Source organism: Dreissena polymorpha, chromosome 1 (genome assembly GCF_020536995.1).
Source record: "Dreissena polymorpha isolate Duluth1 chromosome 1, UMN_Dpol_1.0, whole genome shotgun sequence".
Taxonomy (NCBI): Eukaryota; Metazoa; Mollusca; class Bivalvia; order Myida; family Dreissenidae; genus Dreissena; species Dreissena polymorpha.
The window spans coordinates 146,619,205-146,643,302 of record NC_068355.1 but is presented as its reverse complement, the minus strand read 5'-3'; the positions used below and the strand labels follow the sequence as shown (position 1 = coordinate 146,643,302).

Here is a 24,098-nt window from a genome sequence, read left to right as displayed (position 1 = left end):
TACAAAATTTAGCTATATGATATCTAATAGCACTCAATGCAGATGTAAGATACACTGATAATTGTTTGGTGGTACAAGACACTGAATTAGCGATAAAACGACTTTTATATGGCGTCTTATGTAATTTAGGTATTCAGTAAAGTGATGGCAATTTCTTGTCAGTAATATTGACTATTTCATTTAACTTTATGCATTGGGCAATATGGTTGGTAATAATTTCATTAGGTTGCTTATTGTACTCACAATATGATGTAGTTTGTGAAAGTTCTTGTGAAATAGTTTGAACATAAAACACTCGTCATATTATGATAACATTATTAGCAGCCTTATCAGCAGGAACTAAGACGAATTTAGATTTTAAGTCTTCAAGCAATTTACAGAGATTTTGTTTATTAAATTTAGGTGAATGTGGTAGGGCCAAAGGATGAGTATCATAAAAACATATTTTATTCATGGCCATACTAAATATTTTTGTTTTCCAATCCTTGAGTGCAGTAATTTCAGCATTTTCCTTCCTGCACCATTTAGTGCAATAATCATGTAAGGATGTTACGATATTCTTAATGCAGTCATCAAAATCAACAGGAATAGGCAGTCTGTACTTAGGGCCTCTGCGTAGCAAATTTCTAAGGTTTTTATTTTGAATGAAATTAAGGTCGTCAGTAATAACATGTCCAACTGGACCATATATATATTTAGAACTAGTACAGTCACATAATGTAGGACAATTTCTTATTACATTTATATCTGTGGAAATAGAATTATAATTAAAAACGATACTTCTTACAGGTTTACTATATTTGTAGCAAATAAGTGGTGATTCAGTATTGCGGAAATAAGGGGGAATCAACCGACGTACATTTTTATCATTGAATATTTTAGGAAGGTCAATTAAATCAAGACCTTTTTTACAAAACTCAATTTTGATATGATTTCTAGTTTTGTTAAGTACATTTTCAATAAAAGGTTTAAGATAGTAGTCAGTGAAAGATTCAATAATACAAGCACATTCATATAGAGGGTCAGATTGAAGTAAAATAAGTTTACATTCCTTATCAATATGCGCCAACGAAGAAACAGAAAGAGAGCAAAGTGCACTTAATAATTTATGTTTACCTCCATTTTGTAATACTGTGTAGCAATCATTTAAAGAAAGCAGACGTTTAAATTTACGCCTTAAGTTACCATTTTTCCTAATGCCATGTGAACGTTTATTTCTTAGACGTTTACTAAACAGAGGAAATGAATTAATCGATTTATTTTTAGAAATTGTTCCAACATTTAGAATATTATCATTTAATCCAAGTGGGTAAGCTGATTGCAAACGTTTAATCCATTCAAATTCTGACACGCACCTTGCTTTTAATTGGCACTGACTTGAAGTACTATTATTAAAAATAAGTTTCTCCACAGGTTGAATTGAAATATTTGTTACGCTATGACCTGTTTTATTAAAGTGCTGGTAAATGAAGTTATAAAATTTATTGTTATTTTTAATTTTAAAAAAATGTTCCCTAAAACGTGTTTTAAGTGATCTACCCGTCTGCCCAACGTATTGCGCACCACAACAGGGTACATTTCAAGTAATAACATAAACCACATGCATAGAATTTGATGAGACATCGGATTTAATATTAACTGAAAATTTGCGGTTATTAACCGATGAAAGAATAAAAGAGGACATATTAAAAAACTTGCAACATAAACACTTCCTGGAGTTGCACTTATTTATTGTAGGATACCGATTTCACGGAGCTAAATTACGCTGCGAACAAGAACCCAGCCGCATTGTACCTCTAATGAAAGATGTTCGAAGTAAACTTAATTTGACTGTAGGTTTAGAAAAAAGTAATTGTCTATAATTTAACGGCAAATGAATACTACGTGTAATCGGAATTCTCAATGATGAGAGAACAACTTTAGGGTTTTTTGTAATCAATCTGTCCATAGGTTATTTATTTGGCGAAACCACCAGTCTTATAATCACATTAATACACATTGCCAAGTCAACATACATAAAAGAGTAAGAGGCAGCTTGTCAGATAATGGTCTGTAAAAATTCAGTATAACCTGCAGAACTCTCAATTGATGAACATACACGTTTACTTTATAAGTACAGAGAATGTATAAGAATCTAAGTATAAGAAAGGTCTTAAACAAGGTTTCTTAAAAAATAATAAAAACACACCAGCCTCTGAAGGCTTAAAATATAACAACATCGAAGATATGTCATGACGGCCTCAAAATTTAGAAAGAAATTCATCCGTTGAATTTTCGACATGCAACATTTTGTATAAAGCTAAAAAAATCCTTTAAAATGCATGTTTTTCAAAAATGTGTTCTGTTAAAACACTAGCTTAACAGCTCCCCTAGCAGAAAAACTTTACTTCATACAATTTGCACGACAAACAAAAATGTTTAACAAAAAGAACCAATTCCATGTCATGACGGCTTTAAAATTGTGTGAGAAATTCATCCGTTGAAATTTTCGAATTGCACCATTTATTATATGTAGCTAAAAATCCAGAAAAAAAGCATTTTTCAAACATTTTTCTGATATAACATTAACTTGACATCTCCACTAGCAGAACATTTGTGATGAAAAAAAATAGTTTAAAAAAAAGAAATAAAACACTGTGTCGACAGGTGTAAAATATGATTGAATGTAATTCAGTTTCACTTTCAATTTTAAAGAAATTTGATCTCGTAATAATTGACTGCCAAAGCCTGAAATAGTATCAACCAGGAAAATGAAAACTTATTTTTATTTACACAAAAAATATTCGATATGTCTTTTTGCGGCGATCCACTTTGTAAACGTTGCGCCGTCGTTTACTTCAGACATATATTGCTCTGCAAACCACCAATCGAGCGCTAAAAACACTAATTAACACATTTCGATTGTGAATAACAATATCAAAATAATAAAAATTTACCAGAGCATGCTCAGAATACCCTAAGACAACAAATATGTACGATTAATTACGAAGAAATAATTCGTAATTCGTGACAAAATGGCCGACAGCAGCTGTTATAGTGGCATCTCCAAAATCAATGTCACGTGACTCTCGCGAAGTCAAGCCTGTCGTGAGGTTTGAATTGTATATAGCTATATAAAGTAGCGCGTAGATTCCCATCCTGGTTATAGGTCTTTGCACAACCAAAGATCGACAAGTATTTTTATTTAGTTCAAAAGAGAAAATATAATGCTTGCAAGCTGTCATATGTGTAAAAATCGGAATGGAATCGTGGGAATATTTCAAAACTTAATCGGACGAAAATGTCTGCTGTCTGAGTTCCTCAGATAATCATGTGAAGTCTTTTTTTTGAATCCGCCACCCTGTCTAGTAGACCTGAATCCACTTTTACAACATGGTCCGATATATTGCATGTATTTTTCCTTTCCTCAGGACTTAGCTCCTGGGTTTCGCTGGCTTGAACTTCAGCATTGACCATAACATAAGTCTTCTAAGTCTTCTAACATTCATCTTCCTTCTGGAACTGAGTTATTTTCAAGTCATCCATGAAGGCTCTTGTCGGCTGCTGGCATATACCTGAGATGGTTATTGGGCATCGACTCATCTTCTCTGCTGTTTTTACCATTTGGTTCATCGCCGCAGAGAAGAGAATGACAAAGATAGTACAGCCGGTAACTATCCCAACCTCGAGGCGTTGCCATGACGTTGTATAGTATGACACTATTAAGCGCTTCTTGAAGTTGTCCAAATAGTGTTTCAGCATTTGTTGAACGTTCTCAGGTACAAATTGTTCTTCAGTGTTATGCCTACAAGCTTGTGGGAACTGTTTAAAATGTATTGGCTAAGTCCAACCACATGACCGCCAGTTCTCCTTTGGTTGGATTGGTCTCCTTTATGAGACCACTGGCACTCCGCCTTTTGCACTGAAGTGTCCATATTATTGTTTGCGAACATATACTTAGTTAGTCGCGTTGTTTGGATGGACAAGAACACCTTTCCCTCAACATTCAGAAGGAAAAACGTCCGAAACTGCTTCAAAGTCTTGGCTTTCTCCTCTTTTGGTTTGAAGCAGCCCTCTGAAAAAAACCAGCGGTCTGGTAACAGTCCCTTCCCAAAAGTCTCTCTAACCGTATCGAGCAATTGTTTTATACTTTTGACGTGATTCCGTTCTGTTCCGGTTTTGCTCCTGTTCTTTACTTTCTGATGACGTCTCTGACTTCATGCAGCGTTGGCGCGGCGTTGTCTTTAACATATATTTGTGGTTAGGAAGACATAAGCGTTTCTGGGTCGCCCAAGTTCTGGATTCTGTTCTTGTCAGAGTGTACATTCTATAGGTGATCCATCGATTCCTGTCTTGACAATCTAGCCTGTCTGATGTTTTGTCTCCAAATAGCTTCTCAGTGATCAGGAAGGGGTAAGCTGTGAAGTTGGCCTTCCTATCCTTCCGATTCTATGTGTTGTTTTCTGCTATTCTAAGAGAAGCGCATTTTCTTTCTTAACTCGGTCAATGTTGGTCTCTCTTCTTCTGAAGCGTCTTTATATCTTGCTGTGAGGCGCCGTATGTCCCATTGTCCTTGCCACTCTCTACTCCTGAGCACCAAATCTGCACAGCCCCATGCTGTGCATATCGTTGCCACAACTGCACGTTTTCGGTCTACCGTCCTGGCAAGAGCCGTCTCAAGCATTATGTCTACCTCTTCCTTACACGCGTTAATTCCTTCTTCTGTGAACTTTCTGGCCATTTGATCCGCTATTTTCTGTTGTCGTTTGCTTCCAGGCTCTTGCGCGCTGCTCTCCCCTGAGCCTTCCATCGTGACATTCCCTGAACTTGCGCTGTCGAATTTATCATCGAATGGAAATTGGTTTTCTGGACACGGTGGGATGTAATTTGGTCTCACCCCTCCTCCGTCTTATGAAGTTTCCCTTTGCGTTGTACAATCCTTAGAATCGGGAGAAATTTTACTTTTACAACACCAGCTACTAAATCTGTTGTATTTCTGGTTGTCTCAAGACATCTTGCGACACCGGAATGTGCATTGGTAGTACAACATATAGTTGCAGTAACTTTGGATTCCAATGTCTCCTCGACCACATTGGTGCTATCAAAATTATTGAGCACTGACATTGGTTCATATATGGTGGATCACACGTTGAATCAGACACAGAGGAGGGAATGCATACGCAAATATCCCTTCCCCTGATATTGTCTATGCATCCAGAGCTAAGGATTCTTGATGGAAAATCCATTAACAAAAGACTGGAACTTGTTTGTTTAAATGCGAAGCAAAAATGTTTATTAATTGATGTCCCCATTTCGAGAATATTTATTGAACAACTGGCCTGTTCAAACCCATTCTGTTGGAAGTACTATTGGGCTGGGTAATTGGTCTGGAAAAATATTGAGCCTGTCCGCTATATGTGCTGCTTTCAATCTGAAATTGTTGTGTATTGCTAAATTCCAAATTGTCCATGTCTGAAGGCAAAGAAATTGGGATCGTGTCTTGTTTGTTGAAATATTGTAAAACTGTTGTGTTGTCTGAACGTATCAAGATCGACTGATTGGTTACACATGGAAGAAAATTTAACACATTGATGAACATTCTCTTTTCTGTGTTTGACCAATTCCATTGAGCTAAGTGATTGTCCAAACATGCACCTAATGCTCTGGCTTGCTTACATCTGTCTGAATGGTTATATTTGGATGTGTCTGAACAAACGATTTATTTGTTTGGAGTATGTAACCACCATTTTAGATGCTCCACTACATGACAATCTAGAGGTATTTGATATTGTACGTTCTTTGTACTGGGTCTCCAACAATGTAGTAAGTGCAATTAAATTGGCCTCATTCTAAGTCGTGCAAAAGAGATCAAATCTATGCAAGACGCTAAACCGAATCTAAAAGATCTATAACACTGCCTATTAAGGTGATCTTTTGAGTTGGAACTAGTTGCGACTATCTATGATTTATAACAAAACCTAGTTTTAGAAGGAGGTTTATACAATTATTTTGATCTTGCAAAAGGTATTGTTTGATGGAATTTAGGCAAAGCCAATCGTCCAGATACACAGCCAGACGAATAGGTTGTTTACGAACATGAGCCGTCACTACTGACAAAAGTTTAGTATTTGTCCGTGACGCCACCTTTGGTCCGAATGCCATAACTCGCCATTGATGTTTGATCGTTCTAGGGTAAGATCTAGGGTATAAGCATAATCTCTCTTTCTTTCTGTAGAACTGTTTTTATGTTATCCATTTTGAAATGTTGAGTTCGAATGTACACCTTCAGAGGCTTCAAATTGATCACTGCTCTCAGATCCCCTGTTTTCATTGTTACCAAGAAAAATGAACTGTAAAAACCTTCGTCTATGATCAGATTTACTGGTTCGATTGCTTGTTTTTGTAATAATAAATCTATTTCCTGTAATAGAATAGACATACCTTTTGAAGGAAGTTGTGTTTGTTTTCGGTTAGTAAATATTGGTTTGTGTTCGAATTCGAGTGTTTAACCGTCTTTGCTTAATGAAAGAATCCACTGATCGTTTGTGATTGCCTCAAAATGTCTGACAAAAAAAAACTGATTCTGCCTCCTACTGGAATTTTTGGTCTTAGTTACAGTAAGTCATTTTGTTTTTTTAGCGAAAAGTGCTACTTACCCCACTTTGGTTTGGTAGCAGTAGCTATGGCGTAAGGAAATCTTGGGCCAGTATATGACTGCGTCTGTGGTCTGCCAATTGGTTTATAAGACCTGGGACCATATGCCTGTATGCACAGTGTGTTCTATCACACTCTTAATAGCGTGGCCTCTTCCATGCCAGATCAGAATGGCCTTGGATTTTGCGCTTTGGACATCTGCCTAATTCCGGCAGTAGATAGATATATGTTTGTTAATTTCCTGTCTTTCTTTCAATTTCTGTTCCAGACCGGTGCCAAAAAATGCCCTCATGTGACAATTGCAAATTCAAGATATGATTTCTTAAGTCTTTCGAGTCATTGAGTCGAGAGTCAGCCATAGCTGCCTTTCTACGCATCATACGGTGTCTCGGACACACTGAATAGCACTTTCAATATTGGGTTGTTTCTCCGACAATAAATTTCCAAGGGCTTGTTGCATGTAAACATTAATCACAATGCCCATTCTAGAAGCATGCTGACCAATTTTCTCCAGGTCTTTCAGAGGTTGTGAATATAAAGACTGAGATATGACAACAGTTTTCTGTCCATATCACTTCATGAGTAAACTGTCAATAATACTGTCAATACTAGGCACAGCTAAAACCTATTCAGCTTCCTCTGATATAGGAAAAACTAACATGCAATTGTCCTTATAAGCTGACAATTTTGCTGGTTTGTCTGTTCTCCAGGCTTACCGCAGTACAGATATTTGACTGTTAACAAGACTGATACCTGCGATGAACGTGTCAATCGGTATTTTGGTAGTTGCATCTGAACCAAAGATGTCTTTCAACAAGTTACAGGTCTTGACACTTTTCTTCCGGAAACGGTCATCTTCACCGTCCAAAAGTGATTCAGATTCGGAGATATACATGTAAATCCCTAATACGTCTGTGTGCTCTTTTTGGCCTGGCATTAGCGAAACATTGCCGTCCCCGACCGCTGATATTGCTGAGGTAAACTTACAAGTGGTATGCGCACCACTGTGTCTACATCATGTGTGACGGTCTCGGAAACCCACTCGTTACGGTGTCAGTCGGTCTCTGCCTGGCCGAACCAGCAGTAGACGATTTATTTAGTACAAGATTTTTTTTTATCTAATTTCGGGTCAATACACTCAAAACGATTTTGAACATCTTTTCTGGGTTCATCCATTTCTTTCTTACTTGCCCTTGGATCACGAGACGATTCGGTTTTGTCGAGTGAGAGCGGTGTGAACGTACCGATTCTACCTCTGCCGAATCATGCTTTATCGATAATTCGTGAACTGCAATTTTCCCTTGTCCAATAAAGCATTCGCCATATTTAAATCACTTATTCCGATACTTAACTATCACAAACATATCCAACTTTGCACCTTAAATCCTTACAAAATAACGATACACGATGAACGTATTACCACGCGGTGTTGATGTAAAGTACACATATTTGAATGATTATGAATGAAAAAGTTACAGTTTGGTCAATCATTTTTGTGGCTAAATTTTACCAAAGACCTGTAAGTGTGACCTTTACTTTTAAGTCGGTGGGTTGGTTATGACATGCGTAACACCATTTCCTTATCGTGGTCATTTGCAGGGCAATATATTGTAAGATTTCATGAGGAATGGTTAAGTAACAGTCCAGACTAAGTTGTTTTATGGCTATATTGACCCTTAAACATCTAAGTGTGACTTTGATCTTTGAACTCAGGAGATTGGTTCCCATGTGACATGTAGTCTAATAATGGTTAAATTTTTGGTAGTTATTTTAAAGTCTGAATTTTGAATAAAACAGTAGTAAACAAATCTGAACATACCAACCCACATGTACATACCCTCAACCATTTCTATATCAAGCTTTTTTTTAAATGGGGCTAATTAAAAATAGACTGAAACAAAGCAAAGTCTTCAATAAGTTCCTTTACAGACCACTTATACCCTAGTCAAGATATGCACACCTCCGCTTACAGACAAGGTCTCAACATCCACATTTCAGCTTGCTGCATAACTCATCTACCATTGGTGTTTTCATCATTTATATGGTCATGTCAGAATAAAACCAGTTTACATTAAATGTTGGCAAGCAAAGAGTGACTGTAGTCTTTTAAAATAGCTGTTCAATTTTTGCCTTCGAATCCACAGGAAGTATGTCAAACAATCAGTTGTAAAGCTAAGAAGAAATCTGGGGCCAGTATATGACTTCGCCTGTGTTCTGCCAATTGGTTTATAAGACCCAGGACCATATGCCTGTATGCACAGTGTGTTCAATCACACTCTTGATAGCATGGCCTCTTCCATGCCTGATCAGAATAGCCTTGGATTTTGCACTTTGGACATATGCCTAATTCCGGAAGTAGATCAGATATCTTTTAAGAATGAAGTAATTTGGTTTTGCTTGAGGCACAGAACATGACATGCAATATGCCTTTTGTATCACATCATAATGTGTACAAGTTTATGATCACAAAGTTTGAATATTTATAATGAGAACCTAAATATTTTTCAGTGAGACAGCACATTTGATCAGGACTTATAATTTTCACCAACAGGTAGCTGCTGAATCACATATGGCACTTGTAACAAGCACCTGACACTTAGTACCAAGTTAACAAAGTACACAATTGTTTGTAAGAGATAAACTGTGTTTCTAAACATAATACGTGTATTCATTATTTGGAGTCCAGAAAATAATAAGGCTTTACGACTTTCAAGTTAATGTCCCTTTATTCATTACAGATTAAACCGAACACAAATAACAGAAAATGTTTCTCAATGACATTGAAATCACCTAATGGTTTAGCACTTTCGAACACAGAGGCACAGTTATTGTTAAACAATAATACCATGTAACAAGCAACAACCACAAATACCATCAGAGCAGAATGCCACTTTCATAAGCTTTGAGAGATATTATTAACACACATTATGAAATGTATTTATAGAAGCCATAACCGCCAAACAAAATAAAATTGCAAATTCCAAATAAGTGTACACTTGCCACAGTTTTTGTCTATGCTCTTGTTGCATTCAATTTCATCTTTAAGAAAAAAAATGTTACAAAACACAAATATGTCACAGTAGAACAATAAATGCAAACAATAACAAATGTTTCTATGATAACTCTATAGTACACACTATTCACCTGATTTACCAATGATTGTTATGGAACTGAAGAGTTTCTTAATACAGAGATATTGAACACAATTGTGGGGGACATACATCCTAATTAATGTTACTAAACAGTTTAGTCTCATTACTTTTACAGTTAACACTGGAGATTCTGTTGCTATTTGTTTATCTCCTGAAAATCTGAAGCACATTTTTTCAAAAACGCAAGCGGTAATTCTGACTATAGCAGGCTTAATGCATGTGCTTAAAGTAGTGTCGTCTCAGATAAGCATGTAAAGTTTGCACAGGCTTATCTGGGATTACTCTTTACCTATGAATATTTTATGATTAAAAGAGTTCACTTCTTAACCAAAGTCCAGGTGAAAAGTATTATCCCTGATAAGCTTGTTCTGACCGCACAGGCTAATCTAGGAAATTACTGTATACATCAAGCTTGTTCTGACTGCACAGGCTAATCTAGGAAATTACTGTATACATCAAGTTTTCTGACCACACAGGCTAATCTAGGAAATTACTGTATACATAAAGTTTTCTGACCCCACAGGCTAATCTAGGAAATTACTGTATACATCAAGTTTTCTGACTGCACAGGCTAATCTAGGAAATTACTGTATACATCAAGTGTTCTGACCGCACAGGCTAATCTAGAAAATTACTGTATACATCAAGTGTTCTGACCGCACAGGCTAATCTAGGAAATTACTGTATACATCAAGTTTTCTGACTGCACAGGCTAATCTATGAAATTACTGTACATATCAAGTTTTCTGACTGCACAGTCTAATCTAGGAAATTACTGTATACATCAAGTTTTCTGACCACACAGGCTAATCTAGGAAATGACTGTATACATCAAGTTTTCTGACCGCACAGGCTAATCTAGGAAATTACTGTATACATTAAGTTTTCTGAGCGCACAGGCTAGTCTAGGAAATTACTGTATACATCAAGTTTTCTGACCGCACAGGCTAATCTAGGAAATTACTGTATACATCAAGTTTTCTGACTGCACAGACTAATCTAGGAAATTACTGTATACATCAAGTTTTCTGACCGCACAGGCTAATCTAGGAAATTACTGTATACATCAAGTTTTCCCAGAACTTACTTCTTTTTTATTGCTATACAAAAAAAATGCCATGTTTAAACTGTTTTTCAGATTAATTAATATAATTGCAACAAAAATAAATAAATTATATTTTGAGTTGTAACTTTAACTTCAAGAGAAAGGTTTTACACATGAAATAAAAGACTCAAGCTGGTGTCAATCCTTCACTTCTAACTAGCAACTGGCCACTGAACATCCTAAATGTACAGTAAGAAGACTAAACCTGGTTAAGACTAAACCTGGTTATGTTAAACTGCTTGAAAATAAACCGAGAGTCATGTTTACTCATTTCCAAGCAGTTCGCTTATTGCACGCTGTTCCTGCTCAGTCACTTTCTGACGTTTACGACTTCGTTCTTCCTCTTCCTCCTCAAACATTTCCTCCAGTCGGCGTTTGTACCTGTACAATAAAACATATTATAAAATACGGGAATAAATCATAATTCATTATTTCATATATGACTAGTATGAAAAGAACATATAATTCCATTCCTCTAATCAAGACTGAAATGTTCCTTTCTGTAAATACATGTAGTTAAAAGACTTTAATTAACAAAATAATATTTGGTATTATAATTTGTATTCAAATAACCCAACAATGTGCAGGAATTAAAGTACGAGGGTCAAGATTTGAAAACATACATGTAGTTAATAGACTTTAATTAACAAAATAATATTTGGGATCATAATTAAATTTGTATTCAAATAACCAACAATGTGTAGCCATTAAAATACAAGGGTCAAGATTTGAAAACATGTATTTTACAAAACTTTACCACCGTCATGCATTAATATGTCTAATGTCCTATGCTGCCATTCTAGCTACAGGCCAGCCTGTGTAATGGTGCAGTCTGGTCAGGATTTACTCTGTCCTCAATACAATAATCCAACGTTTCATGGTTTCATGAGCAGATATTGTAGCCCCTGACCAAACTACATGCACACAATTGATTAGACCTGAATATGGTCTAGGGCCCATTTTTGCATGACAAGGCTCATACACTAGGGTAATATTCCAGGTAGTGTGTATTCTTTAAATTGGCATACAACTCTTAAAACACGCAAACAAGCTCACACTATATTATGTTAAGTAGATACAGTTGTTTGCAGACTGATCAGACATGCTTATACCGACCATGTGTGTTTTTTCACATGAAAAAGTAGTCCTTTTACATGCATGGTAGAGAAACAAAAAACACTAATTGAAAAATTATTTTCCTGAATTGAATTTGAAAAAGAGTATGTATAGGCCGCAGAAAAATGACAAGTATGTTATAATAGTATGTATAAGTGGCAGAAAAAATGACAGGTACATGTACATAAAAAACAAAATCATTAAAAAACACACATAAAACCAAAACCTCTGTGGGTAACATACGTGTCTGACTCTGGGTTATTGGCCTGGTTGCGACAGGCTTCAAGTTTTCTCTGGACAGGTCCTATCAGATCCCTCTGCAGCGAGGGCTGATGTTTCACCATCTGCTTCAACTCTGCAGTGACATACCAGCCCCATACATGTTATGAACATGCTTAAATGTTTAAGTATTGTTTTCTTGTAACTATATTTAGAGCTGTTATTTATCAAGATTTCTTAATTTTATATACCAACATAATACAGTTTATACAGCAGAAGTTATGAAGAAGGAATTTTATTGTCATTTCTGCAAATTCTGATTTCATATGTGACATCTATCTTATATTTACATCCATATTAAATAAAACAAATAAAATAACAAATAGTAAACCTTTTTTAATTCTAAATGCCATGTCAAAATAAGATTATATTTTTTTAATATAAATAGAAGTAGTGCATTTGCATTGTGGATATAGAAGTTTGATTCAAACTCTTAAAAGATTCCATAGAGCTTTCTAAAAACACTTACAACACAAATTACTAGTTCTTACTAGGAAACAGACTCTAGATTGTGTATATATGCCTAAGGCTTTGGCTATTGAAATATTTATAATTCATAAATTATGAGATTGATTGCTGCACATCACAATGGTAAGAAAAACATTTCAGACTTTCTTACTTTTTATCTGATTTGCCATTTTCTTGATTTCTTCATTTGGAGCTTTTTGCATAAGGACACCTGTAACATAACTGAAACAGACAACCATCATGAGTCGATCAATGAACACTATCACTTATTAAAAATCAATTTAAGAAATCTACATACACAATGATCACAGGTAACAAGAACATACATGTATGCATTCAGTTGTTAATAGAGAATAACAGGTTACTGCCTGATCTTTTTGTTATATATCAGGCAAGACTTAGAATAATATAATGGCGAGGCTTGCCAAGCCATTATTTTATTCGTGCCGAGCCTGATACATTACAAACAGATCAGGCACAAACCTGTTTTCTGTTTATCATACCTCTAAGTCCCCGATTTCAAAGAAATAATGAAAAAAAGCAAGCTAAAATGCTGCACTTTGAGCAGGAAAGAAAAATACTTTTGTCTTTTGACGTGTTAATGATGACGTCATGAGCACGCACGCTTAATATTTGTAAAAAATGTTTCTTGCTGTATGTGTTGCATTTTGTGTTTAAAATATATTACATCGTGGTATCAAATTGTTTGTTTTGTTGAATCTGAATGGATTGTATTTAAAATGATTACTTTATTGTTAATTCCAAGTAAAATGACCATCCTCCACACATGACTGATATTAGAACTTCTAGTTGACCATGATATAAAAATATATATCAGGAAAGGTTATATCAGGCAGATATCAATGCCGTGGTATGATAAAATAGGAATACAGTGTCACATATTATTTTATATAATGAGTCACACTAAGGGTAAACAGGTTTAAATTATGTGCGTAAAGAGCCTTCCCAGATTAGCATTTGCAGTCCACACAGGCTAATCAGGGACAACAATCTCCGCTTGTATTGAATTTTTTTTAACGTTAGTCTCTTATTAGCTAAAATCTGGTTAAGGTAGAAAAAGTAACCGTTTTCTCAGCACAAGGCTATACGCAGATCTGATGACAGAACTATGACACACTTCTCTATATTTTATAAAACCATATTGTGTATATTTTATGACAATATGCTCTGCATATGTTATGACACCATACCGGTAATCTGTATATTTTATGCCCCCTAGAACTTAAATGAGGCAGGGATACAATGACCCAATTATCAGAACAGCCTGTCTTCCAGTCGTTCTGCCCCAGCAAAAGGTATATAGATCTAGTGGATTTTATTAATATGTCTAACACTTTTGAAGAAGAAAATCAAAGTATACTTACAAAGTTGTTGCTTATGACCATTCCCTGTCCACTCAAATCACCCATTCTTACGTTGAACTTAATCATGACTTTCAAATGGGTAAGGCTCTGTGAAAAAGGGCTTAAACGCATGATCGTAAAGTGTCGTACCTGATTAGACTATGCAGTCCGCACAGGCTAATCAGGGACGACACTTTCCGCCTAAACTTGATTTTTGCTAAAGAGACTTTCTTGAAACTTAAAATATCATAAAAGCGGAAAGTGTAGTCCCTGATTAGCCTGCACAGACTGCACAGGCTAAGCTTGGAAGACACTTTACACACATGCATTTAACCCCCTTTCCACAGAGCACGGCTCAAATGAAGTCTTTGTATTTCATTACCAAACGGACCACAGCTTTTGTCAAAAACAGATTCTTTATTCAGTCTTCACTTATATGTAATATTTGTTAATGATTCTTAGTTATGTTCATGTAAATCACTTACCTGTCAATACTGACTCTACTTTCTGCAGCACTGTATATGATCCCAGCCAGAGCAATCTGTCATACATGGAACAGCTATGTATTATTAATAGATGAAAAGAACACATGCATATCTGCATATAATACAAAAAATGTATGCAATCAAAATATGAAATACTGAATAACACGAAACATGGCAACGCAATTAACCCAGGTTTTAAATGCTTTAGTTATTAATTTAATTGAGAACAAGCTAATGCTTTGAAAAGATATCCCCTGCAAAATAAATGTTGTTTATTGATGGGTGCAAATAACTTGATATACATAGGCCTGAACAGTTACATCATACAAAAACAACAAAGGGCAATAACTCTTATGTTTAAAATGGTAGGGTTATGGTTTTCTAAGCACGGCACTTCTCCTTATTGATATAAATACACCCATGAAGTTTCATGATTAAATCTTGTACGGTATCTGAGATAAAGCCCTGATTTTTTTTTACATCATACAAATAAAACCAAAGGGCAATAACTCTTATTTAAGAAAGTGTAGGGTTTTGGTTCTTGTGCGTGGCAATTCTCCTTATTAATATCTATATACCCATGAAGTTTCATGTTGATAAATATAGTTACTGAGATATAGCCCTGAAAAGTTTGTGACAGACAGATCTACAGACTGACGGACGGATAGAGGCTAACTTTATATCGCTCAGTCTTTTTTTTTGGGGGGGGGGGAGGGGGGGGGGGTTGGATAAAAATATAATAACTTCAAATCACTTATTTTGATTTTATTTCCTATTAAGAAAAAAAATTCCAGTCCCAACTACATTTATCACATCTTACTATTAGTTTAATTCCAAAGTCCCACTGAATCACCAATCTTTATGCTTGTCACTTAATTCCAAAGTCCCACTGAATCACCAATCTTTATGCTTGTCACAGTTAGTCCAAGGTGGGTAAAGTTTACTTAAAATACAATGTTTTGTTGTTCTCTTGGGTTAATAATCATCATTAATTGATACAAATGAACATATTGGATATATGGTAATTTTGAATTCATCTTTGAAGTGCCCAGTCTTGGATATCAATCCAGGGATTTTGCTAGTTTGAATAGAATTTAACATATAGTACATGTAATAGCCGAGATTATTTGTTTAAACAATCTTAACAATAACTTTTTTAAATGCATGTCATAGTCAAATGTTCTACAGCTATTTCCTATTATAAACAAGAGGGCCTGAGATAACAATATATTTTTGGGACAAATCTTCTGACCAAGTTTCATGAAGATCGGAAAATAAATGTGGCCTCTAGAGTGTTAACAAGGTTTTACTATAACCATATAAAGAAAAATGCCCCGCCCCCTGGCGGCCATGTTTTTCAACCAACCGGCATCATTTTCGAACTTATCCAAGATATTATTGGGATGAATCTTCTGACCAGGTTTCATGAAAATCAGACAATAAATGTGGCCTCTAGAGTGTTAACAAGATTTTACTATAGCCATATATAGCCATATAATGACAAATGCCCCGCCCCTTGGCAACCATGTTTTTCAAGCAAACGTAACCATTTTCGAACTCATCCAAGATATCATTGAGACCAATCTTCTGACCAAATTTCATGAAGGTTGGACAATAAATGAGGCCTCTAGAGAGTTAACAAGGCAAATATTGATGGCTCACGACTCACGACGGACAAAAAGCAATCACAAAAGCTCACCATGAGCACGTTGTGCTCAGGTGAGCTAAAAATACAAGTGCAAAAGTGATCCCTATTTAAACTTTCTTAGTTTGAAGAAATTATGCTGGTGCAAACTACTTTCAAATAGCAATGTTTAACCAAAAGGACAAGTATTGAATATTACACTTCATTTTACTTTTCTGTAAGTTTTTCCATTTTTTTAATTTGACTTGCTTCTCCTATGGGCGAATTGATATATAATTAGATTTACTAAGTAATTGGAACAAAACCCACACAGTTAAGATGAACTCTATAAGCTTTCACATCTGACTTCAGCAGTTTAGGGTTAAAAAAGAAAAGTCAATACAGTGGTGCATACCTGGGAGGGTGAGAATATAAGACATGTATCCGTGGCTAGGGACCGCTCTACAAAATCCTCTGCATTCTTTCTAAGCCTCTCCACATCATCTGGCTTGTTTTTGAACTGCCTTGTCTGTTAAACATTAATGTAATAAATAAATTAAGCAGATATTTATGAACAGTTTTGGTTTTAAAAAACAATCCAACTTCAGACCATACATCAAACTTTAACACAATACAATATGTGACCAATATTTTGAATTTTATTTTTAAACAAGAGATGTGTTCGTCAGAAACACAATGCCCCCTATTGCGCCGCTTTGAAATAATTTTTTTTTTTTTTTACCTTCGACCTTGACGGATGACCTTGACCTTGAACTTCCACCACTCAAATTGTGCAGCTTCATGAGAACGCCACTTTCAATTTTATTTTTTTATTTTTTTTTGGACCTTGAAGGATGACCTTGACCTTTAACTTCCACCACTCACAATGTGCAGCTTCATGAGAATGCCGCTTTGAATTTATTATTTTTTTTACCTTTGACCTTATAGGATGACCTTGACCTTGAAGGATGACCTTGACCTTGAAGGATGACCTTGACCTTGAACTTCCACCACTCACAATGTGCAGCTTCATGAGAACGCCGCTTTGAAATTATATTTTTTTGACCTTTGACCTTGAAGGATGACCTTGACCTTGAAGGATGACTTTGACTTTGAACTTCCACCACTCACAATGTGCAGCTTCATGAGAACGCCCCTTTGAAAAAAAATTGTGTTGGCCTTTGACCTAGAAGAATGACCTTGACCTTGAAGGATGACCTTGACCTTGAACTTCCACCACTCACAATGTGCACCTTCATGAGAACGCCGCTTTGATTATTTTTTTTACCTTTGACCTTGAAGGATGACCTTGACCTTGAACTTGCACCACTCACATTGTGCAGCTTCATGAGAAAGTCGCTTTGAAAAAAAAAATGTTGACCTTTGACCTTGAAGGATGACCTTGACCTTGACATATGACCTTGACCTTGCACCACTCACAATGTGCAGCTTCATGAGAACGCCGCTTTGAATTTTATTTTTTTTGACATTTGACCTTGAAGGATGACCTTGACCTTGAAGGATGACCTTGACCTTGAACTTCCACCACTCACAATGTGCAGCTTCATGAGAACACGACTTTGAATTATTCTTATTTTTTTTACCTTTGACCTTGAAGGATGACCTTGACGGATTACCTTGCCCTTGAACTTCCACCACTCAAAATATGCAGCTTCATGAGATACACATGCATGCCAAATATTGTTATCTTCAATATTGAAAAAGTTATGGCCAATGTTAAAGTCTTCGGACGGACAGACGCCATATATTTGACATTTGACCTTGAAGGATGACCTTGACCTTCACCTTTCACCACTCAAAATGTTTAGCTCCATGAGATACACATGCATGCCAAACATCAAGTTGCTATCTTCAATAGTGAAAAGGTTATGGCCTATGTTAAAGTTTTTGGACGGACGGACAGACGCCATATATTAGACATTTGACCTTAAAGGATGACCTTGACCTTCACCTTTGACCATTCAAAATGTGCAGCTCCGTGAGATGCACATGCATGCCAAATATCAAGTTGCTATCTTCAATATTGAAAAAGTTATGGCCAATGTTAAAGTTTTCGGACGGACAGACGCCATATATTTGACATTTGACATTGAAGGATGACCTTGACCTTCACCTTTCACCACTCAAAATGTTCAGCTCCATGAGATACACATGCATGCCAAATATCAAGTTGCTATCTTCAATAGTGAAAAAGCTATGGCCAATGTTAAAGTTTTTGGACGGACGGACAGACGCCATATATTAGACATTTGACCTTGAAGGATGACCTTGACCTTCACCTTTCACCACCCAAAATGTGCAGCTCTGTGAGATGCACATGCATGCCAAATATAAAGTTTCTATCTTCAATAATGCAAATGTTATGGCCAAAGTTAAAGTTATTTTCGGACGGACGGACACACTGACTGACGGACAGTTCAACTGCTATATGCCACACTACCGGAGGCATAAAAATGTAAAACACTAATTACATTGTGTAAATGAAAGGTATAAAATTGTAAGAACTTCTTTTAAATGCTCTAGAAACAGGTAGCATGACAATTTTGCAAAAAAATATAAAGTGGAAAATGATCTAACCAACCTGAATGGTTAAACCACTTTAACCCCTTCAAACTTTCGGTGGTATAAACCACTAAATCTTTTTAACCTCTACCTTGAGATCAATAAGAAATCCTTCTAGGGGCCTGAAGGGGTTGTGCACAGTGAGGTGGTAGTGCAGCTTGTCCATCAGCAGTAGCTCAAAGCCCAGGATGATGTTGGCAAACTTGTCACGGTCTCCCTTGAGATTGCCCACAAACTGACTAATGGACACATTGAACTCTTCCACTTTGCAGGCGAGATAGACACAGGTCAACCTGAAATAAGTATTGACAAAGGGCAACATTGAACTCTTCCACTTTGCAGGCGAGACAGACACAGGTCAACCTGAAATAAGTATTGACAAAAGGCAACTATGAACTCTTCCACTTTGCAGATGAGATAGACACAAGTCAACCTGAAAAAGTTTTGGCAAAAGGCAATATATAACTATTCCACTTTGCAGGTGATATAGAACAGGTCAACCTGAAATAAGTATTGACAAAAGGCAATATTGAACTATTCCAATTTGCAGGTGAGATAGAACAGGTCAACCTGAAATAAGTATTGACAAAAGGCAATATTGAACTTTTCCAATTTGAGGGCAAGAAGACACAGATAAACCAGAAATCAGTACTGACCAATGGACACTCTGAACACATCTACTTCATTTATTAAAGTATCTAGTGTTTTAAAGGGGCCTTTTCACAGATTCTGGCATGTATTGAAGTTCGTCATTAAATGCTTTATATTTATAAATGTAAACATTGGCAGCTCCAGAAAAAAATTAAGAATAAAATTAAACAAGAGATGTGTTTGTCAGAAACACAATGCCCCCTATTGCGCCGCTTTGAAATAATATTTCAATATATCATTTGGCAGGTTTAGAAATTATTTCCCTTTTAAATCTGATTACTTTCCTTGAATTTTATTTTTGACTTTTGACCTTGACCTTTCACCACTCAAAATGTGCAGCTTCATTAGATACACATGCATGCCAAATATCAAGTTGCTATCTTCAATATTGCAAAAGTTATCGCAAAACTTTAACCAAGGTTAAAGTTTTGGGACAGGATGACAGACAGACAGGCCAAAAACAATATGCCCCTGATCATTTGATCTGGGGGCATACAAAAAAAAAAAGTAACCGTCAACAGGGCTCGAACCACTGGCCCCTGGAGTCCTGGTTTACAAGTCTACCACTTAGATCACTCTGCCATCCCTGCTCATACAATGACGGATGTAATTTATACTTTATATAAGCATTCCTTGTAGTTTCACAAACATAACGACAACTACAGAACTCTCCAAGTTATTAAATCGTTTGGCTTTGCAACGCTTTATAATTTTCATTTAAATCGTCAAAACATGCATATTATGGCTATTTTAGAGCATGGTAAATGCTGTGTCCTCACAAATATCATAACTAAAAGGAAAAGTTGCGAATCTGAAACAACTTTTTTTAATTTTGTCAATTTACTAAAATGTGAAAAGGCCCCTTTAAACTATTTGCCAAAACATGGTACCATATTCCAAAAAGCCAGACAATATTATAATGTGCCCTAAGTTTTCTTTAAAGGTTAGATACCTGGTAAAAAATAACTTTTTATTTTAAAACAACAACAAAAAAAACAATAACTTTTTCAAGAGTCCTATCTATGTTATATTAATTCAATGCCCAGTTGATATAGCATATAATACCTACATCAGGTCTCTGGGATGGTAGTCCATGATTGAGTTGTGAATGTAAAACCTCTTGAAGTAGGTCAATGCAGTACCCTGCAAAACACAAGGTTATAAATCAACCATGAATATATGGTACATATACACAAAGAGTAGCATTAATTGTAAGAACACTATTAAACACAAGATAACGTCATGAACCATATGGCAGATTATGAAATGTCTACTTTTACCCTAAATTGCACCATTTAGGCTCCTAAATATTTAAACATTCTTCTACATTTGAGAGGGGAAGTGGATAACATTTTTAGGATAAACAACTAATGTAATTCAAAATTTGATTTGGTAATGCAAATGTAAATGAAACGTACAGACATACAGACAATTGTTTTAATAGAGTCTATTGGACTATACATCATAATAATGTAAATTACTGGTATATAAAATTCATCAATTTATTTCAGATAGTGTTGTTAATGCTATTGCCATTTAACAGACAACAATACATTTTGCAAGCAAAATATTTTGTGAACATACACTAAAAAGTTTATTGTCTACCAGTGAAAATAAATAGAGTTTTCTTTTTTGTAATTACCTGTACATATTTTGGCATAGTGGGTTGAAACTTCTTGCAAAACTCCCTCAATATGAATTCAAAATGCTGCATCATCAATTTTTCCTCCTCAGCTGTTAAAAATGTTTTGTCTCTAGTTTGTTCCTATAACATTAAATGGTCATCACCAAAAAAATAATAGTTTTATACATTAAGAGTCATGTCTATGATAACAAAAATACTGGTATATCAGAACCTACCATTAATACTAATGCTTTAAAAACTCATAAGTGAGGAAAATCATAATGAAAGAAGAACACTTACGTCCATGCCCTTGCCAAAGTCCCCAACAAATCTCTGGTTAGCCTCCTGCCGGAGCAACACTATCTCCTCAGTGCTATGAAACATCCAGTGGTGCTTCTGTGTGCCACTGGCAAACATTATGTGCAACTCCTAGTTGATAACAAGAGATGTGTTTGTCAGAAACACAATGCCCCCTATTGCGCCGCTTTGAAGCCATATATTTGACCTTTGACCTTGAAGGATGACCTTCACCTTGACCTTTCACCACTCAAAATGTGCAGCTCCATGAGATACACATGCATGCCAAGTATCAAGTTGCTATCTTCAATATTGCAAAAGTTATTGCAAAAATTTAACCAAGGTTAAAGTTTTGAGACAGAATGACAGAGTGACAGAATGACAGACAGACAGGGCAAAAACAATTTACCCCCGATCATTCAATCTGGGGGCATAAATATACACACACTTAAAATCACCTTTAAATGTTACAAGATAAAACCTGAAAAGGGAAAAAAGGACAAATTTACATAAATTAACATATTTTGGCAATGTGAGCACACAGATTATTCCATGCAACATTTTCTGAGAATCTGGGAAAAAAAAAATCTTCTTAAAATACATGAAAGTTTTTTGTTTACAATAGTGCAGTTGCCTGCCTCATTTTGCAATTTGTGTATAAGTTTAATGAAGAGGATCAAACAAATTTAATAGAACAGGGATAAATTTGGATTATTTCAGTTGAAGTACGATTTCGAAACGCAGAAATGCTTATTTTTGTCTCATTTTGGTTGTGTCTGTATTTATTACTAGCATAATAATGTAATTATAACTAAATCCTTGGAGCGCATCACACATGACATCATCATAAGAGCCGCGTTCTTAATGTAAAAAAGTGATCAAAATTAGGACATGCTCGATATAAGATAAACGTATGATAATGCATCGCAAAAAAAAAGGTGGCGCCCTTGATTAAAGGCCATGCTAAATACTGAACATGTATTATCATGTACAGTTAATATCCCCACGCTTTTTGAAAAGCGTCTGTCCATCTGTCTGTCCACTATCTCCTCCTACACTATAAGCACTAGAACCTTGAAACTTACACACATGGTAGCTATGAGCATATGTGCGACCCTGCACTATTTGGAATTTTGATTTGACCCCTGGGTTAAAACTTATGGTGGTTGGGGCGGGCCGGGTCAGAGATTTTCACTCATTTTTTATGTTCTTTTACATTAACTTCTTCATTTCTGCACCGATTTACTTCAAATTGATACTGAACCTCTCTTATGACAATACGGTCAATCTCAACTATGCATGGCCCCATTACCAACCCTGGGGCGCCCCGCCCACATAGACCACACCCACCCAAAATTGCCTTTTACTATAATTTCTTCATTTCTACACCGATTCACTAGAAATTGATACTGAAATTCTCTTATGACAATACGGTCAATCTCAACTATGCATGACAATACTGTCAATCTCAACTATGTATGGCCCCATTACCAACCCTGAGGCGCCCCACCCACATAGGCCACACCCACCCAAAATTGCCTTTTACTATAACTTCTACATTTCTACACTGATTCACTTCTAATTGATACTGAACTTCTCTTATGACAATACGGTCAATCTCAACTATGCATGGCCCAATAACCAACCCTGGGGCGCCCCGCCCAAATAGGCCAAACCCACACAAAATTGCCTTTTACTATAATTTCTTCATTTCTACACCGATTCACTTCTAATTGATACTGAAATATTCTTATGACAATATGGTCAATCTCAACTATGCATAGCCCTATTACCATCCCTGGGGCGGCCCGCCCACATAGGCCACACCCACCCAAAATTGCCTTTTACTTAACTTCTTCATTTCTACACCGATTCACTTCTAATTGATACTGAACTTCTCTTATGGCAAACTAAGGTCAAATTCTCAGTTAAATGTCTCTTGCAATGATGTGTCAATCACTCCATCAAGTTCTGTTAAGTACCTAGGTGCTGTATTGGACCAGTTCCTGTCTGGTAAAACCATTGCTAGATCAATTATTACAAAGGCAAACTCAAGGTTAAAGTTCCTATACAGAAATAGTAAGTTCTTAACATTGCACACCAGAAAACTCCTTGTCATGTCTCTTATACAGTGCCACTTTGACTATGCCTGCTCTTTTTGGTACCCTGGTCTTATTCAGTCACTTAAAAATAGGCTTCAAACTACACAAAACAAGATGATTAGGTTTGTTCTGAATATGGATAACAGATCACATGTTGGTCAAGAACAGTTTTCAAATTTAGGTTGGCTGCCTGTTTCAAAAAGAGTAGAACAGATCATACTTTGTCATGTACATAAGATTAAAAATGGCCTTGCACCAGAGTATATGGGTGAGAATTTTAAGCCAGTGTCTGGCGTACATAATCGTTGTACTAGGTCTAATATGGTAGCTCAGCCAGAATCTGATCATTTTGCTGAAAATTTTACATTTGAAGACTCTGGTCGTTTTTCCAAACCAAGAGTAGGAAGTTTTGGTTCTAAAACATTTACATATAATGGTATCTGTTTATGGAACAATCTTCCTCAAAACATCAGGGATGTACCTAAACATAACAATTTCAAGGGTGCCATCAAGAAACAGTTTTTAGAGTCTTTATAGCTTTTTATAGTATAATTTTTATTATGAATTTTATGTTCTGTTAAAATACTGTGATACATTTTTAAGTCTTATGATCAA

At 35.9% G+C, this 24,098-nt stretch overlaps 1 protein-coding gene across 2 annotated transcripts in view; it reads right to left on the bottom strand.

Annotated features, from left to right (window-relative positions):
* Window positions 1-9,340: 9,340 nt before the first annotated feature.
* LOC127854591 (cyclin-H-like) overlaps window positions 9,341-24,098 on the bottom strand; it is a 15,627-nt gene continuing 869 nt past the window's right edge. The window contains exons 2-11 of one of the 2 annotated variants that reach the window (XM_052389664.1): window positions 21,840-21,862; window positions 21,385-21,513; window positions 21,103-21,225; window positions 20,530-20,603; window positions 18,901-19,102; window positions 16,642-16,755; window positions 14,603-14,658; window positions 12,905-12,975; window positions 12,250-12,361; window positions 9,341-11,271 (exon numbers count right to left, since the gene is read on the bottom strand). In XM_052389664.1, coding sequence (XP_052245624.1) covers window positions 11,154-11,271; window positions 12,250-12,361; window positions 12,905-12,975; window positions 14,603-14,658; window positions 16,642-16,755; window positions 18,901-19,102; window positions 20,530-20,603; window positions 21,103-21,225; window positions 21,385-21,501 — 987 coding nt within the window. In that variant the 5' untranslated portion in view covers window positions 21,502-21,513; window positions 21,840-21,862 and the 3' untranslated portion in view covers window positions 9,341-11,153. The remainder of the gene's footprint in view (window positions 11,272-12,249; window positions 12,362-12,904; window positions 12,976-14,602; window positions 14,659-16,641; window positions 16,756-18,900; window positions 19,103-20,529; window positions 20,604-21,102; window positions 21,226-21,384; window positions 21,514-21,839; window positions 21,863-24,098) is intronic. The other variant, XM_052389657.1, reaches the window with a different exon arrangement.